The sequence below is a fragment of the Leucoraja erinacea genome, unplaced genomic scaffold (assembly GCF_028641065.1).
Source record: "Leucoraja erinacea ecotype New England unplaced genomic scaffold, Leri_hhj_1 Leri_1132S, whole genome shotgun sequence".
Taxonomy (NCBI): Eukaryota; Metazoa; Chordata; class Chondrichthyes; order Rajiformes; family Rajidae; genus Leucoraja; species Leucoraja erinaceus.
Window position 1 is genome coordinate 3,561 of NW_026575377.1, and position 18,354 is coordinate 21,914.

The 18,354-nt window shown below is 46.9% G+C and overlaps 1 protein-coding gene across 1 annotated transcript; it reads right to left on the reverse strand.

Annotated features, from left to right (window-relative positions):
• Positions 1-4,702: 4,702 nt before the first annotated feature.
• Positions 4,703-18,110, reverse strand: LOC129715352 (nuclear factor 7, brain-like). The gene is made up of 6 exons (XM_055665229.1): positions 17,308-18,110; positions 17,113-17,208; positions 16,794-17,027; positions 15,657-15,679; positions 15,439-15,557; positions 4,703-5,684 (listed from the first exon to the last, which is right to left on the reverse strand). Exons 1-6 carry the CDS (start codon positions 17,716-17,718, stop codon positions 5,152-5,154), a joined length of 1,416 nt encoding a protein of 471 aa, XP_055521204.1. The 5' UTR covers positions 17,719-18,110; the 3' UTR covers positions 4,703-5,151.
• Between the last annotated feature and the right edge of the window lie 244 nt (positions 18,111-18,354).

Below are 18,354 nucleotides of genomic sequence, written 5' to 3' on the forward strand. Positions count from 1 at the left end.
CTCCTTCTCGACCTCAGCGCAGCGTTTGATACAGTGGACCACACCATCCTAATTGACCGTCTCCGGTACGGGGTTGGTGTTGATGGCGCTGCCCTGAGCTGGTTCATTTCCCACCGCAAAGATAGGAGTTTCTCTACCACCATAGGCAACTCTTTCTCTTCCCCAGCTGGCCTTTTCTGCGGGGTTCCACAAGGCTCCATCCTAGGCCCCATTCTCTTCTCTCTGTATATGCTCCCCCTCGGCCAAGTCATTCAAAGGCACGGCATTTCTTTCCACTGCTATGCAGACGACACACAGCTCTATCTCCCCCTGAAACCCAACAACCGATCAAATCTACTCAGCCTCATGAACTGCCTCGAGGATATAAAGTGTTGGATGGCGCAGAACTTCCTCCAACTAAACGAGAGCAAGTCTGAGGTCATCCAACTCGGCCCCTCGGACTCCATCAAAACAATAACAGGCAGCCTTGGAAGCCTAACCTCCTTACTCAAACCGCACGTCAAAAGCCTTGGCGTGATATTTGACTCAGCGTTGAAATTTGACAAACAAGTCAATGCTGTGGTAAAAGCTAGCTTCTTCCAGCTTCGCACGATAGCTAAAATAAAACAATTCCACCAATTCAACGACCTTGAAAAAATCATCCAAGCATTCATCTCCTCCCGCCTTGATTACTGCAACTCCCTATACACTGGCATCAGCCAATCATCCCTGTCCCGCCTGCAATTGGTCCAAAACACCGCAGCGAGACTTTTGACGGTTGCCCGTAAAAGGGACCACATCACCCCGATTCTGTCCTCTCTCCACTGGCTCCCAGTACGGTACAAAATCAACTTCAAGCTCCTCCTATATGTATACAAAGCCCTTAACGGGCTTGTCCCTCCCCGCCCCCCACCCCCCCCCCCCTCCCCCCATATCAAAAATCTTCTAACCCACCATTCTACCTCCAGGTCCCTCAGGTCGGCCGACTTGGGGCTACTGACTATCCCGCGGTCGGTCCAGGTTTAAGCTCAGGGGCTACCGTGCGTTTGCGGTTGCAGCACCTAGACTGTGGAACAGTATCCCTCTCCTCATCACAACTGCCTCCTCCATCGACCGCTTTAAGTCGAGGCCCAAAACCTATTTCTAATCCCTAGCGTTTCTTGAGGTCCTCTGAGGGAGCGCTGTAAACAGTTTATGTATGTATTGTTCGATCTGTGTACCATTGTATGTAGCACGTTAGTACCTGCTCTGATGTAAAGCACTTTGGTCAACGTCAGTTGTTTTTAAATGTGCTATACAAATAAAATTGACTGACTGACTGACTTGGACAGGTTCATGGACAGGAAAGGTTTAGAGGGTTATGGGCCAAATGTGGGGCAGGTGGGACTAGTGTAGACGGGGCATGTTGGTGGGGATGGGCAAGTTGGGCTGTAGGGCCTGTTTCTACACTGTACGACTTAATTGGTGCATCAGGCTTGACTTGGTGTAAGGAATATTTGAATAATTGAATAGGCAGCATCGCCGGAGAATCTCAATAGGTGACATTTGGGATTGAGTGAAGAGTCTCGACCCAAAACGTCACCTCTCCATGTTCTCCGGAGATGCTGCATGATGAGCGTTTGACTGCACTGGGCCGGTGCTCGCTGGAGTTTAGAAGAATGCGGGGAGATCTCATCAAAATGTACTGGATAATGAAAGGCTTGGATAGAGTGGAGAGGATGTTTCTACCAGTGGGAGAGTCTAGGTCTAGAGGTCATAGCCTCAGAATTAAAGAACGTTGTTTTAAGAAGGAGATGAGGGGGAATTTCTTTAGTCAGAGGGTAGTGAGTCTGTGGATTTCTTTGCCACAGAAGGCTGTGTGTGGAGGCCAAGTCAGTGGATATTTTTCAAGCAGAAATAGATAGATTGGTTAGTACGGGTATGAGAGGTTATCGGGGGAAGGCAGGAGAATGGGGTTAGGAGGGAGAGGTAGATCAGCCATGATTGAATGGTGGAGTAGACGATGGCCCCTCTGACTTAATTCTGCTTCTATCACTTATGACCGGCTGAGTTACTCCAGCACTTTGTGTCCTTTTACACACTATATTCTCCAGTGCAGCCTCACCAATGAGTTGGACAAAGTGAGTGCTGTAGTCTTTGTACATGGGGCACTGAAACACGTGAAGCTCCCACTGTCGGTCCCAGCTTAGGTTGGGTGACCAAGTCATGGGTTCCCAGGAGATTTTTAAATTAATGAATGAACACGTTTAAACACTGCTGTCTGTCTGTCTGTCTGTCTGTCTGTCTGTCTGTCTGTCTGTCTGTCTGTCTGTCTGTCTGTCTGTCTGTCTGTCTGTCTGTGTCTGTCTGTCTGTCTGTCTGTCTGTCTGTCTGTCTGTCTGTCTGTCTGTCTGTCTGTCTGTCTGTCTGTGTGTCTGTCTGTCTGTCTGTCTGTCTGTGTCTGTCTGTCTGTCTGTCTGTCTGTGTGTCTGTCTGTCTGTCTGTGTGTCTGTCTGTCTGTCTGTCTGTCTGTCTGTCTGTCTGTCTGTCTGTCTGTCTGTCTGTCTGTCTGTCTGTCTGTCTGTCTGTCCCTTTTGACTGAACAGAATGATTTATAAATAAACACAACAGTGTTGTTGAATGTCACTGTGGATCTTCCTGGATCTTCACTTCTGTAACTTGTGTCGCCCCGGAAGGAGGGTGGGGAAGCGGAGAGGGGAGGAGGGGTAGGGGCATGAGAGGTGAGAAAGGAGGGGAGGGGGAAGAGGAGAGGTTTAGGTGAGGGGGACAAGATGGGATACATCGATAAATAGACAATAGGTGCAGGAGGAGGCCATTCGGCCCTTCGAGCCAGGACGGCCATTCATTGTGATCATGGCTGATCATCCACAATCAGTTCCCCGTCCCTGCCTTCTCCCCATATCCTTTGATTCCACCAGTACTAAGAGCTCTATCTAACTATCTTTTGAACGCAGCCAGTGAATCGGCCTCCACTGCCACCTGAGGCAGAGAATTCCACAAATCGGTCACGGTGGAGCAGCGGTAGAGTTGCTGCCTTACAGCGAATGCAGCGCCGGAGACCCGGGTTCGATCCCGACTACGGGCGCTGTCTGTGCGAAGTTTGCACGATCTGCCCGTGACCGCGTGGGTTTTCTCCGAGATCTTCTGTTTCCTCCCACACTCCAAAGACGTGGACTCGATGGGCCGAATGGCCTAATTCTACTCCTATATCTTGCGAGCATCTCTGAAGAGAAAGGAACAGCTGACGGTTTGGATCCAGACCCTTCATCAGACTGAATGTGTGGGAGGGGGAGACAAAGCTGGGAGGGTTACTCCAGTCTGGGTTTTGGGGTGGTGGCGGTGGGGGGGGCAGGAATGGGGGAGATTCCCCGGTTGGTCAGTTGTGTTTCTGCCGTTTCCTGAAGCGTTTGACGTCGGGTGGCCGGTGGGGCCACCACCAACCGCATTGGGGGATTCTCCACACCAGCACCCCCAGGTACCCCGCGCATAGTCACGCACCAACTCAAATTCCACCTGCAACAGGAACATTAGCAGTTCATAGCAAACGTATTTGAGTATAGGATCAGGGAGGTTCTACTGCAGTTGAGACCACACCTGGAGTATTGCTTTCAGTTTTGGTCTCCAAATCTGAGGAAGGACATTATTGCCATAGAGGCAGTACAGAGAAGGTTCACCAGACTGATTTCTGGGATGTCAGGACTTTCATATGAAGAAAGACTGGATAGACTCGGCTTGTACTCGCTAGAATTTAAGAGATTGAGGGGGAATCTTATAGAAACTTACAACATTCTTAAAGGGTTGGACAGGCTAGATGTAGGAAGATTGTTCCCGATGTTGGGGAAGTCCACGACAAGGGGTCACAGCTTAAGGATAGAGGGGAAATCATTTAGGACCGAGATGAGATTTTTTTTTCACACAGAGAGTGGTGAATCTCTGGAACTCTCTGCCACAGAAGGTAGTTGAGGCCATTGCATTGGCTGTATTTAAGAGGGAGTTAGATGTGGAACTTGTGTCTAAAGGGATCAGGGGGTATGGAGAGAAGGCAGGTACAGAATACTGAGTTGGATGATCAGCCACGATCATATCGAATGGCGGTGCAGGCTCGAAGGGCCGAATGGCCTACTCCTGGGCCTATTTTCTATGTTTCTATGAACTGGTTGTACAGTACACCTGTGGGGGGAGAGAGGGGGTGGGGTGGAGGGAAGTGGTTGGGAGGAAATAAGGAGAGGTACAATGAGAAGGGGGAGATAACCCTAAACTCGACCGTGAGATCTCGAAGCTGTTTCCCGCCCTCCCTTCTCTCCCCACCCCATGTCGTCCCCCCCCACTCCCTCTCTCCATCCGTCCCCCTCTCTCCGCCCCCCATCCCTCAACTTGAGACCCCCTCCCTGTCTCCCCCTCCCCCTCCCCCCCCCCCCCACGGGCTGACGGTCGATGAACTCTAGCCGGTCACGTTCGAGTTCCCAGAGCCGCACCTGGTCGGTGATGGTGGGAGGCAGCACCGGGGTCTGTGGGAGACAAACACAGACTGTGTAAACGGGGAAACCACAGAGACCTCCATCCACACTGCACACCCCACACACACTGGGCACAATGAGCAGGAAGGAACTGCAGATGCTGCTTCACGTTGAAGATAGACACATGGAAGGCGGAGCTGCGGGTTTTCCTGGAACCTGGAATTTCTGCGGGTTTTCAACTGGAACCTGGAACTTCTTACGCACCTATTCTTTGAAACATCCGTTCCAAGGTAAATGTATCTGGTGTTGAAAGTGGAAAAGCCTCAAACATAATGTAGACACTAAGTTGACGGACTTTAGACCCGGGGGAGCCCGGAGCTCAGGACCCGCCGCCCGCGGCAGCTGCTGAACCCGCGGGAAGGGAGATTGTTTCAATCTTTATATTTTCACAAAAGTAATTTCTGTTCCGTTGCCGGACGCGGTTAACTGATAAAAAATGAATGGATCGACAGACAGCTCTGATTTCAGTTGCTGTTTATTTCACTCTTACCACATTTACATTCCCCCTGGATTTATTTCCGCGCTCACTGGGGTTTCACGAAGCGGAATTTGGGGTATAAATGGGAGCCGTTCAGCGCCGACCTGTTGTCCACCGGGTTTCTGCACCACAGCCCCTGAACCCCGCTCCTGACGCCGGTCCCGGGAACCGAGCCTTTTACACATCCGGAGCTGAACTGGAGCAGATTCTCAGCCGCTGGTTTTCGTTCCAAGTCCTGAAGAAAGGATAAAGTTTCTCCGTGAATTTATTCCCAGTGAAGGTGTAGAGATGGGACTTGGTGTCGGCGTCGTAAAATGAAACTGTCCCGGACTCGTAACTGAGATAAACTCCCACCCTCCCAGTGATGGGACATGCGGGGAGAGGGGATGGAGGGGAGGTGACTGCTTCAAACACTTCATCAATCCGCCTGATCCTCCAGACTCCAGTCTTTGGGGTCAGGTCGACCCGTCTCTTCCTCTCCACAGACTCTGCGGCGACTCCCAGACTCCACCACTCACTCCCCGCCACCTCCACCTCCCAGTAATGTCTCCTCGATGTGAATCCCTCCGATCCCAGCACACACGCCCAGTGTGTAAACCTTTTCCCGGTGTCAGGGAGACTCCTCCGGGTCTGGGTCCATCTCACCGTCTTCCGATCCTCAGACACGTCGAGCAGCGGATGCGCTGTTTCCACATCCAGGGTGACGGAGACTGGGGGAGAAGCAGAGAATCAGAGAGTCCCCGGGGATCGGGGGGAGACTCGGGCACAGGCGGGCGGACAACTGAAACCTTGCCCAGGGTGACACCCAATCACGTGAGATGGACCACACAACCCTTTCACCGCGTTTCACTCCGAGGAAATGGGAGGCTCGTGGATTGCAGGAGCGGGTCGGGCGGCGGAGTGGGAATTTGTGTGTAAATAAAAGAGAAAGAGAAGAGAGAGAGAGAGAGAGAGAGAGAGAGAGAGAGAGAGAGAGAGAGAGAGAGAGAGAGAGAGAGAGAGAGAGAGAGAGAGAGAGAGAGAGAGAGAGAGAGAGAGAGAGAGAGAGAGAGAGAGGAGAGAGAGGAGAGAGAGAGAGAGGGAGAGAACGAGAGAGAGAGAGAGAGAGAGAGAGAGAGAGAGAGAGAGAACGATGGATAGAGCGATATATAGAGAGAGAGAGAGAGCGTGAGAGAGTGAGAGAGAGAGAGCGAGAGCGAGAGAGAGAGGAGAGAGAGAGGTAGAGAGAGAGAGAGAGAGAGAGGAGAGAGAGAGAGAGAGAGGGGAGAGAGAGATATAGAGAGAGAGAGAGAGAGTGGAGAGAGAGGTAGTGAGAGAAGAGAGAGTGAGAGAGAGAGAGAGGAGAGAGAGAGTAGAGAGAGAGTAGAGAGAGAGAGAGAGAGAGAGAGAGAGAGAGAGAGAGAGAGAGAGAGGGAGAGAGAGATAGAGAGATAGAGATAGATAGAGAAGAGAGAGAGAGAGAGAGAGAGAGAGAGAGAGAGAAGAGAGAGAGGAGAGAGGGAGATAGAGAGAGGAGAGAGAGAGAGAGAGAGAGAGAGAGAGAGAGAGAGAGAGAGAGAGAGAGAGAGAGAGAGAGAGAGAGAGAGAGAGAGAGAGAGAGAGAGAGAGAGAGAGAGAGAGAGGAGAGGAGAGAGAGAGAGAGAGAGAGAGAGAGCGCTGTTAGGTGGTGGAGAGGGTATCAGATTATCAAGTAGCGGATTGAGATAAATTGTAACAGGAAGTATTTATAAAGGCAGGCAGGATGTCGGATGTAATATTGGAGAATTGGGGCCTAATGTGGAACTGGCACACAGCAAGTGTTGAGACCTGGGGCAGAGTCCACATCATCACACTGAATAGAGACAATTTCAAATGCCAGTTGTGATCCTTCTGTTCATCTTCTCTGCAGCAGAGGGAGAGACAGAAGGAGGGGTAGCTTCCACCACTAAAAAATGTCGGCATTGAATGGCCCTTGTGCAACACATAATGTGTGGGGGCTCGCAGTTGTAGGGTCGCTAAAGGACAGGAGATTCATTGGTGGAAATGATCCTGGACCTGTAACCAAAAATTCATTCAACTCTGGCTAAACCAATATATGGGCTTTCATGAGGCATTGGACATGTTCACTCATGGTGGGAGAGTGGCCACTGGTCAGCCTCACTTGTTGTATTGTGTGCAGGTTGTCACACTCAAGGAAGATGTTCCGGTGGCTGGGACGACGAGGCAAATGCCCAGAACGGTGCTCCGGTGGCTGGGACGACGTTATGGCGGCGGTGACCAGAGTGTCCAGGTGTCCGGAAGTGGCGGCGCTGCCCTGGCAGCAGCGGCTCGCCTGCAGTCCGTTGGTTTTTACTTTTTGTATTGTTTTTTTTCGTTTTTGTCTAGTTATGTTTTTGGTTTTTAGGCTGTGTTTATGTGGGGAGGGGGGTGGGGGGTGAAACGGGGGCTGCTGTCACTCCCTTCGGGGGAATACGACCTTTTTGTCGTATCCCCCTTCTTTGCGTCCGTCTACGCTGAGGCCTAGCGGAGCCGGCGACCTCGGGACTCTGGAGGCAGCTGACAGGACTCGTCCTGGGCTCGCTCCCGGCCCAGCCCGGGATGGAACGGTGCTCCCGTGAGAGCGGCATGGTGAGGGGCTGGAGTGGCCCAGCCCGAGGGAGGAACGGCACTCCCGCTGGAGTGGCCCAGCCCGAGGGAGGAACGGCACTCCCGTCGGAGTGGCCCAGCCCGAGGGAGGAACGGCACTCCCGTCGGAGTGGCCCAGCCCGAGGGAGGAACGGCACCCCCGTCGGAGTGGCCCAGCCCGAGGGAGGAACGGCACTCCCGCTGGAGTGGCCCAGCCCGAGAGAGGAACGGCACTCCCTTCGGAGTGGCCCAGCCCGAGGGAGGAACGGCACTCCCGTCGGAGTGGCCCAGCCCGAGGGAGGAACGGCACTCCCGTCGGAGTGGCCCAGCCCGAGGGAGGAACGGCACTCCCATCGGAGTGGCCCAGCCCGAGGGAGGAACGGCACTCCCGCTGGAGTGGCCCAGCCCGAGGGTGGAACGGTACTCACGTGAGGGCGATCCGGTCCGGGGGCTGGGACGGTGCTCCGGTGGCTGGGACGACGTTCTGGCGGCGGTGTCCAGAGTCCTGGGTTCAGCCGCGGGCCGGCGGCTGCGTGTGCTGGACTGGAGGTGCGGCGGCTTCGACCACCCCGGGCCGCAGTGTTTGAACCGGCCCGTTCGCGGGGTTCGGTGAGCTGCGGGACTGTTTATACCATGGCCCGGTGGGGAATCGCCTCAGCGCAGAGGGAGCAGAGGGAGAGACTGCAACCCTAAGATTTTTTGCCTCCACCACAGTGAGGAGGTGTTTGGAGGACTCACTGTGGTGGAAGTTAATTTGTGTTTATTGTTGTTATTGTTGTATCATTGTGTGTATGACTGCAGGCACGAAATTTCGTTCAGACCGTAAGGTCTGAATGACAATAAAGGAAATTCAATTCAATTCAATTCAATTCAATTCAAGATGTGTTTGTGCTGGAGAGCGAATTGAGTATATTCATCGGGATGTTGCTTGTATTGGTGGACTTTCGTTACAGGGAGAAAATGGGTTCAAAATCTCAATTTTCAGGTACATATGTGCAAGAGGATCTCATGGACAAGTAGCTGGGTGTTTTCCACCGAGGCAAATGCCCAGACTGAGGTCAATGCTAGTTTCCTTAATCAATCTAATTCAAACAATGCCTCAGTGTGATCGAGCGTTAATAACAGTGAACCTCTCGATTCCCACAGGGGGCAACACTGAGTCACCAGAAACTTCAGTCACTGACAGATCAGGCCGAGTTGAAGGGCAGATTTCTTCCATGAAGATCGTCCATAAATGTTGATAACAATCCCGGTCAGCTCATTGATAACGGATTTCAATCCATATCAGATCATAACGTTATAACTGATTGAAGTAGAATTAGGCCATTCAGCCCATTACGTCTACTTAATCATGGCTTATCTATCTCTCACTCCTAACCCAATGTTTTGGCCATCTCACCATAACCTCTGACTCCTGTGCTAATCATGAATCTATCCATCTCTGCCTTAAAAATATTCACTAACTTGTGCTCCACAGATTTATGTGCAAATAATTCCACTGATTCGCCACCCTCTGACTAAATACATTTCTCCTCATCTCCTTCCTCAAAGACCATCCTTTAATTCTGAGGCTGTGCCCTCTAGTCCTAGACTCTCCCACTGGTGGAACCATCCTCTCTGCATCCACACTATCCAATCCTTTCACTATTCTGTATGTTTTAATGAGGTTCCCCTTATCCTTCTAAACTCCAGTGAGTTCAGGCCCAGTGGCGACAATCGCTCGTCATGGGTTAACCTACTAATTCCTGGGATCATTCGTGTAAATCTCATCAGGCCCTTCTCCAGAGCCAGCACATCCTTCCTCAGATATTGTGTCCAAAATTGCTCACAAAACTCCAAATGCGGCTTTCCAGCGCGTGATAGAGCCTCACCATTACCTCCCTGGCTGCCGTCAATGCGAGTTTGTCTAACGGGACGCATTAATTAACTAATTATTTTTTTGATTAACAACTTCTCTTTTGAGAAGCAAGGAGGGAAGAATTATATGTCATGTTTTTCTTCACTTCTCACAATGCTATGTACGACAGAAGCTAGAAGCTCACCAGGCATTTGACACGTGGTGTTTTTGGTCCTGCTGTGGTCCACAGCCCTCACCGAGCAAACCAGTTGGTGGAGACGGTTTAGTCACCTCCTATCCGACCATGGAGCAGGTAGCACGGCAGGTAGCACATGGTTCCCGTTGTGGTGGCCATTTGCCTTAATTATGAATGTTATAAATTATGACATTTGTCTTAAAATATTGTCTTCCTGTATTTATGTGGGTGGGATTTATTACGTAGCCGGGGCGTGTTTGCTGCTGGGATTCTTAGCCTGAAGCTTATGTTTTTTTTAGTGTAGTTTGGAGGAAGCATGGCGGGAAGGAATATCTTTCGACCATACGGAGCATTCTAGAGAAGGATCAGAGCCACATGCAGAGACATGCGGAGCCTTCTAACATTGATCAGTCTGGATGAATACCTTACTGGTTTACTTTGACTATAAAGAAACTATTAATCAAGAGACTGTGTTTGAAGATTTATCTTTTGAAGATAAATCTTGTCTCGCGGAGAGCTCCCATGTGTAAACAACACCATCTCTCTACCCCGTGTTTTCTTCTAGTGGCTGGAGGGAGCAGTCCCTTGAACTACATAATAATCCGCCACTATATCGTCGAAAGCTACCTTACGGGAAAGAGGTGGTAGAATCCGTCCCTAGGAAGAGGGGCAGAAGTTAGGCTGGATCTCTGGTGACAGGTTCGGCCAGAAGAATTAGTTCCAGAAGAGGAACTGAAGACCGGTTCCAGAAGAGGAACTGAAGCCAATAGATCTCAGCCCGAGATTGGCTTAGCTATTTGTCGACAGCCACACGACTTATCTGGAGATGGACAACTTTACCACGGAATCGTGAGTAGAACAACTATTATACTATGCTGAATTCTGAAGCTGGGACGCTTTCATTCGAACGGCTTCGGAAGAGTCTGGAGAAGAGTATGGAGAGTTCGGTTAAAGTTTGAAAAGAAACCAAGAAGCTTGTTTGCCACTTCAGCCTGGATAAATCCAGGTGCTTGTCCTTGCGTTGACCCCATGATAGGACACATTATGTGTGAACTGAAGTCACTTCTAAACTTCGAAAATATTTTGGATGTTGTCTGAAAGTCCAGTTTGTTATAGTTTCTTATCCGATGTTTTTAGAACATTCAACCAACGTTCATCAATAAGACTGAAGCAAACTGAAGAAGTCCCTGTTTTTCTGGAATCCAGATTTAACGATCTGCCAAACAAGATGGATCAGGTGAGTCAGATGAGCCACAAGGTGGCGATGGAAGTCCAAGATATGAGAAGAGACAAGTTCAATTCACCGAAAAAGTCAGTTGCATTTCAGAAAGAAACACAGAAGGAGAGAAACAAGTTATGGAGGAAGGTGCTGAATCTGTTTGATGGCCAGAAGGAACTAATGGAATCAGATGAGAACGTGAACAAAGTGGAATGTAATCTGATCCAAATATTCAGCTACTGTTAAGAGGTTTGAGATAAGCATAACGCACCTGCTGGGTTCAGCCACCTCAGGAAGAACTCGAAAATATATCCAGTGGTTCGAAGAAAAGGTGAAGTTATTTGATGATTCTATGGAAGATGCCAAGCGATGTTTAGCTGGAGTTGAACCAAGACTGCATGTGTGATAGAAGGAAATGCTACTCAACAAGTTGTCAACATCGGACAACTTACTTATGGTACAAGTTGGAAGTGTGATGCAACAAGGTGCTGAAATGGAAGAGGAGATTACACCACAAGATAGTATCTACACAAAGAGAAATCGTGGATGCATTGGTGATCAAGACATAAATCTGGTTCTACAGCCAGTCCAGCGTCAAGGGCTTCTGCTCGATTAGGAGTTGAAGCTGATCTAGTCGCTCTCTCAATAGAAGCGGATGCCTTGGAGATGAAACGTGAGATTGAGCGAGAAGAAGAACAGCTGAAAGGAGAGATTAGGCAACGAAAAGAACACCTGGAACTAGCCACAAACATGGCGGTTGTCAAATTGAAGAAGGATATAATGGAAAGTGAGGGTTCAAGATGCAGCTCCAGGGCATCTGATGCCATGAACACTTATCTGAGAAAAGGAACGGTTCAAAAGGAAACAACAGCTAAATTAAATCTACAGCCAGAGGATATCCGGCCTCGTGACTCAGAAATAGCATGTAGCCAAAAGATAGACAAAATTGCATCTCAGCAACTGGGTTCTAGGCCGAAGCAAACTACTTATGGGGATCTGTAGAGACTCAGGACAAACGAACAGCTCAGCACGCTTTTCCGAGGCCTGATATACAGGCTCGAGCAAGTATAATTATCAGAGACCTGTCTTTCATCCGTTGCGCCAAGCCAAGGATCTCGAGAGGGATACGTAAATTGCGGAGAATCAAGCTGAATTCAACAAGCTCATTGTGAAACAAAATCTCTCGTTCCCTCTACCACCAATAGAAATTCATATATATGATGGTGATCCTTTGTGGTATGAAACTTCCATAATGGCATTTGACAAAGTCGTAGAAATGAAAATACTGATGAAAAAGAGGGCTTACCATTTCTGATGTATTCCACAAGCGGAAGTGCTAAGGTACTTGTAGAAACTTGTCAAAATAAGCCTGGCCGCCAAGGCTATCTAGAGGCAAGATGGTTACTTAATGAACGTTTTGGTAATGATCAAAGGATTGCTAACTCATAAATGGAGAAGGCCTATGCTTGGAAATATATCAAGCCAGAAGATGTGGCGGCATTAAGTGATTTTGCAATATTTCTTAGAGGTTGTTGTAGCTCAATGGAAAATCTCAATCACGCGGTGGAGATGAATCGTGTTAGTAATACTAGAGCTATCATTCAAATACTGCCCAGTTGACTTAGATAAAGGGGGGAGATAAAGCAGAATAAGAAGAAACGAGTAGCCATGTTACCAGACCTAGTGGATTTCTTGGAAACGTAAGTAAGGACATTAGATCCACATCACGGGAGTATTGGAGATCATAAATCAATTGAAACTGTCAAAGGTTCTTCCTTTACCAAAACTAAAGGAAGATCAGGACCTAAGGGAGGAAGTTTTGCTGTCGCTCTAATACCTGTGGAAACGACAGGTGGGATGAAAGGAGATGTATCTACCATCAAGCATAAAGGATTTTGTTTGTTATGTGATGAAGTTGGTCACGCCATATGGTGGTGTCCAATATTCAAAAAGAAGGAATATAAAGAAAGGGTGGATTTCTTAAAATAGAACGGAATCTGGTTTGGATACTTGAAAAAAAGGACACATGGTTAAAAACTGTAAGAGTCCTATAATTTGTGATGCGTGCAAGCCAACTCATCCTTAAGCACTTCACACTGTAAAGAAGAAGCCGGGCCTAATAGAAGAGAAGGGGAATCCAGCTACTAATGATGCTGTCACCTCACCTCAGATAACTGCTTGTATTAGGGCCGGGGTAGAAGCCTGTATCTTCTCGATCTTACCAGTTCAGGTAAGGAATAGCAAGACGAATACAGTGTTGTAAACATATGCATTTTTGGACCACGGAAGTTCGGCTCCCTTTGCACAGAAAGCCTGATGAGAAGGCAGGACATCACAGGAGAAGATATTAAGATTCGATTGCGTCCCATTAATGAACATAAGGAGTGCATTAGTCATTACATTACAAGTATGGAGATAGCCAGTCTGGGTGAACATAATTTTACACCAATATTTTAAGTGTTTACACATGAGACCATGTATGTTGCTTATTCAAATATACCCAGACCTGAGGACATCAGACAATGGCCTTACTTGAAAACTGTCAAAATATCTAAAACAAATTCTGGCATTGACCTACTTGTCGGAACGAATACTTTGGAGGCATTGGAACCTGTACAGGTTGTGAGGAGTCGAGGTGATGGGCCGTTTGCTGTGAAAACTCTACTAGGATGGGCTATCTATGGCTCCTTGAGAAGGAACAACGAAAGCAGGAACCAGAAGAACTACCCTGCCGCTGCTGTTAATCAAATATCTACTGGTAAATTAGAAACGCTATTGGTCAAGCAATACAGCCATGACTTCAATGAAAGTACTAGAAAGGAATCTGAAGAAATGTCTAGGGAAAAGTTATTTATTGGATATTATGAACTACTCAGTAAAGATGATAGACATACACTATTGTTTGGACTTTCCTTTCAAACATGAAAGTGTTAGTCTGCCGAATAATCGTCATCTGGCAGAGCAACGCACCCGGAATCTGAAACGCAAGGTTGGCAAGAACACAACATTTTATGAGGAATGTACCTCCTTCCTAAAGGATATGCTTGATAATGATTTTGCCGAAATGGTAACAATAAACCAACTGAATCGAAGTGATGGAGAGCTTCGGTACTTTCCGCACCATGGGATGTATCACTCGAAGAAAGGGACTTTGAGGATGCTCATTGACTGGGCTGCAGTCTTCAAATGAACATAACTTAACTGTCAACTACTGCAAGGTCCAGACTTTACCAACTCACTCATTGGAGTTCTCATTAAATTCAGACAAGAACCAATTGCTTTGATGGCTGATATCAGAGCGACGTTTCATCGTCAAAGTATCATAAAACACATTGACTACCTGTGATTCATATGGTGACCTGAAGGGGATGTACAGCAAGATCTTGTTGAATACAAGATGAAGGTACATCTCTTTGGAGCAGTGTCATCAACAAGTTGTGCGAACTTTGCATTAAAGAAGACGGCATATGTCAATAAAGTTCACTTTCCAGAGGAAGTAATAACCACTTTGAAGTGTAATTTATATGTGGATAATTGCTTAAAATCCATGCCTACTGAGCAGGAAGCAATTCAAACTGTAAGACCTCTGACTTCCCTCTGCATTAATGGATGATTCAAGCTTTCCAAGTGGATCAGCAACAGTCATGTGGTATTGGAAGCATTCTATCAGATGATAGAGCCAAAGAGACCAGAGAGTTGGATTTGGACAAAGACAACGTGCCAATGTAAAGAGCTTTCGGAGCTACTAATGTTTTACGTGGGAAATACGTTAACACAAAAGAAAATCCTACGAATGAAGCTTCTAGAGGACTGACAGCAAACCGCTCCTTAAGCAGTAAGAGATGGATCAATGGACCAGAGTCTCTCTGTAAGTCAGACAGAGAATGGCTAAAACTTGAGCTGGGATTAGAAATCTCTGCTAATGATCCGGAAATTAAACAAAACCAAAGAGTGAACGTTATTATTAAAAATACTATAATTCTCTCAAATTATTTTCATACTTCAACATTACACAGGACATGGTGGAAGAAGTTTCATGCTATCGAAATTTTAGACATTTGTGTTCTGGACTATATACTGGGTATCATGCCTGATGTTAAGGGTTTGGTGCGCACGGTACGCCTTTAAACTAAAATAATGTTTTAATAAGATTAATAACCAAGTTATGCTTGCTTCTAGAAGGCGAAGGTGAAGATAGAATAATCGTTGAATAAATCTGAATGCAGATATATAGTGCATGCTATTTTTCGTTTTGATATATATTAAGCTGTCATTACTACTTGTTGATGTCTATTAGTAATTCCCTCGTTATACAGAACATTAAGGGGCCGGTATGTAGTGGCCATTTGGTTTAGTTTTGTGTGTCAGAAATTATGGCGTTTGCCTTTAAATGTTGTCTGCCTGTAACTATGTGGGTAGGATTTATTACGTAGTCGGATGCGTGTTCGCAGCTGGGATTCTTGCGCAGAAGCTGTTAGCTTTTTAGTTTAGTTCGGAGGAGGCATGCATGTTTTAATTAAAGTGTACATTATTCATGTCACTCGTTGTATTTAACTAACGCCTAACAAGCTCTAATGCATTAGAACAAATAAATGATATCATCATTACCTTGCGGAATAACACACGACATTTCGCTGAACGCTCTGTTCAATAAAAAGGGGTGATCGAATTTTGCAACTTCCGGTGCCCCATCTGCTACTGACAACGTGTAACTCTCATCACTAACCCTGTAAATATAAGCAGCTGGGTTATAAACTGAACTACTGTAATCTTCTGAGTTTTTAAAAATAAAATTATGCATGGTTTCAGTTAAGAACATTTCCTACCTCCTCTTCCGACTAATTTCCTCCTGAAATCAAACAAACACATTTTTGTATTGATATATTGACCATACACAACCCAAAAAACAGTATTTTCAACTCATTGTTCCAAGTTGCTGGACATTCTCCATTAACACAGCTTCTGATACACGGATCGCACGAGAACGTCACATAAAGGATCAGGAATCACCACTGGGCAACATATCTGAGGAAGGATGTGCTTGTTCTGGAGAGGGTTCAGAGGCGGTATACAAAATGTTTCCAGGAATGAGTAGATGTACATATATTGAGTGATTGGCGGCACTGGAACTATATTCGCTGTAGTTTAGAAGAATGAGGGTGGGGGGGGGGGGGGGGGGGGGGGGGGGGGGGGGGGGGGGGGGGGGCAACTCATTGAAACATACAGAACATTGAAAGGCTTGGATAGAGTGGATATGGAGAGGATGTTTCCACTAGTGGGAGTGTCTAGGACTAGAAGTCATAGCCTCAGAATTAAAGGACTTTCTTTTAGGAAGCCTTTCAGTGGATGATTTTAAGGCAAAAATAGATATATTCTTGATTAGTGCGGGTGTTAGAGGTTATGGGGAGAAGGCAGGAGAATGGTGTTAGGAGGGAGAGATAGACCATCTATGGTCGAATGGCCGCGTCGACGTGATGGGTCGAATGGCCTAAATCTACTTCTACCTTTTTTGACCTGATGATAAAAAACAAAGAGGAAGAAATTATATGAATTAAATGGACAGGAAAGGTGCACCACACGGGATAGATTTACTTGCAACTCTAAAAATAATGTTTTGATAATAGATTTTACAATATCAAAGGATTTCATACAAAATACCCCAAAGTTATTAAACACTGATTTTACAAACAGGATTTAGATAATATATAACTGGCATAAGTGTCAAGGTCTGTAACTGAATGTTAGTTCCCATTAATTCATACACTGCCTCTCACACCCACTACACCAGACACACTCACAGCATGCAAGTGTACCTGCATTTTTGTGTCAATTTAAATGTAATATGTAGCTTGGGAAACAGAGGAACAATCAAACATTTAGTGTCATGTTGTCCACTTATTCCCCAGAAGTTGTGCATTTTCTGTGTGCGCTTGGATTGGCCTAAAATTAGAAGAAATTCTCACCATTAGAAATATCACACTGTCTTTTTGATCCATCCGTTCCTGTATCTTTGTGAGTTTCTCCTGCATGGAATTTAATTTCTCTTGGATTACTTGAAGATTTGTCTTCATTATATCAAGACTCTTCGCCTCTGATTCCCTGAGATCTTTGAGTAAACGCTGTTCTTCCTCAGAGAGAATCTGCCGCTTTTTAGTGAAGTGTGATGTGATGTGGGACTGCAGACTGCGGGACTGTTCCTGTGAAGAGAAATGTGGATATTGTTATGTTGCCACAAGGGGGTTAAATCTACACGGGATCACACAGCGAGGGACGAGACCTCACCCTAACTCCAGAAATCTTTGTTTTCTGCAATTGTTCCATTTCCAGTATCTCGGATTTTATTTTCGTGAGAGATTCCATGGAAGATTTCATCTGTGCCTGAAAATGGGTTTGTAAAAACAAAAAGTGAAATGAAAGTGTTGTACATGAGAAAAAAACGCAGTAGAATTCATGTGATCAAAAGATGTTTGCTTTTACCTTGTAGTTTTCAACAGCTTCTTCTATCGGTATGAAGCGGTGATCTCTGTGTTCCCGCGCGTCTCGACAAATCACACAGATCAGTTTCTTGTCAGTTTCACAAAACAGCTTCAGTTCTTCCTGATGTTTCTCGCAGTGAAGTTTACTTTCCTTCACTTTCTGATTCAGGTTTAATGTTTGAGTTTTCTCAGCCAGACTTGACAATGCCCAATTCACAATGAGGGTGCGGTCTGCAAATTCCGCTCTACATTCCGGGCAGGAAGTTCTCCCGTCTCTTTCCCAGCACTGTGTGATACAGGAGCGGCAGAAGTTGTGCCCGCACTGCAGGGACACCGGATCGGTGAAGATATCCAGGCAGACGGGACAAATTAGTTCTTCGCGTAAACTCTCAACCTGCTGTTCGGCAGCCATTCTCGCCACTTCCTGACTTCACTTACGGGGAGGCGCTAAACACACCTGAGATACCACGTTTGTCCAATCAACGCGCCGCACTGTCAGGGAACGAACTCTATTGGCGAGGAGTGTGTAAGAAGAAACTGCAGATGCTGGTTTAAACCGAAGATAGACACAGAAAGCTGGAGTAACTCAGCGGGACAGGCAGTGGCAAGGGTGGGGGATACATTTGTGTCCGCAATATTGAATGTATATATAGCCTTAGATAATGTCGGATGGAGTTGTATAAGGATCATGTATTGTAGATATAATTTCTTCTCGAATAAAGTATATTTTGAAGTAAATTTAAAAAAAAAGTATCCCTGGAAAGCATCTCTGGTGACGTTTTGTGTCGAGACCCTACCTCAGACAAGGCGAGCACACAGGTACCGACTCCAGGCGATCATCACTAGAGAGAAAAGTTGACAAGGCATTTAACCTTGGCCCCCGCGATCACCCGTTTGCCAAACATTGTAACTCCCCTTCCCATTCTCAGACTGACCTTTCTGTCCTCGGCCTCCTCCACTGTCTCAGTGAGTCCACACGCAAATTGGAGGAACAGCGTTTGGGCAACATACGAAGCAGCGGCATGAATATTGATTTATCTAATTTCAA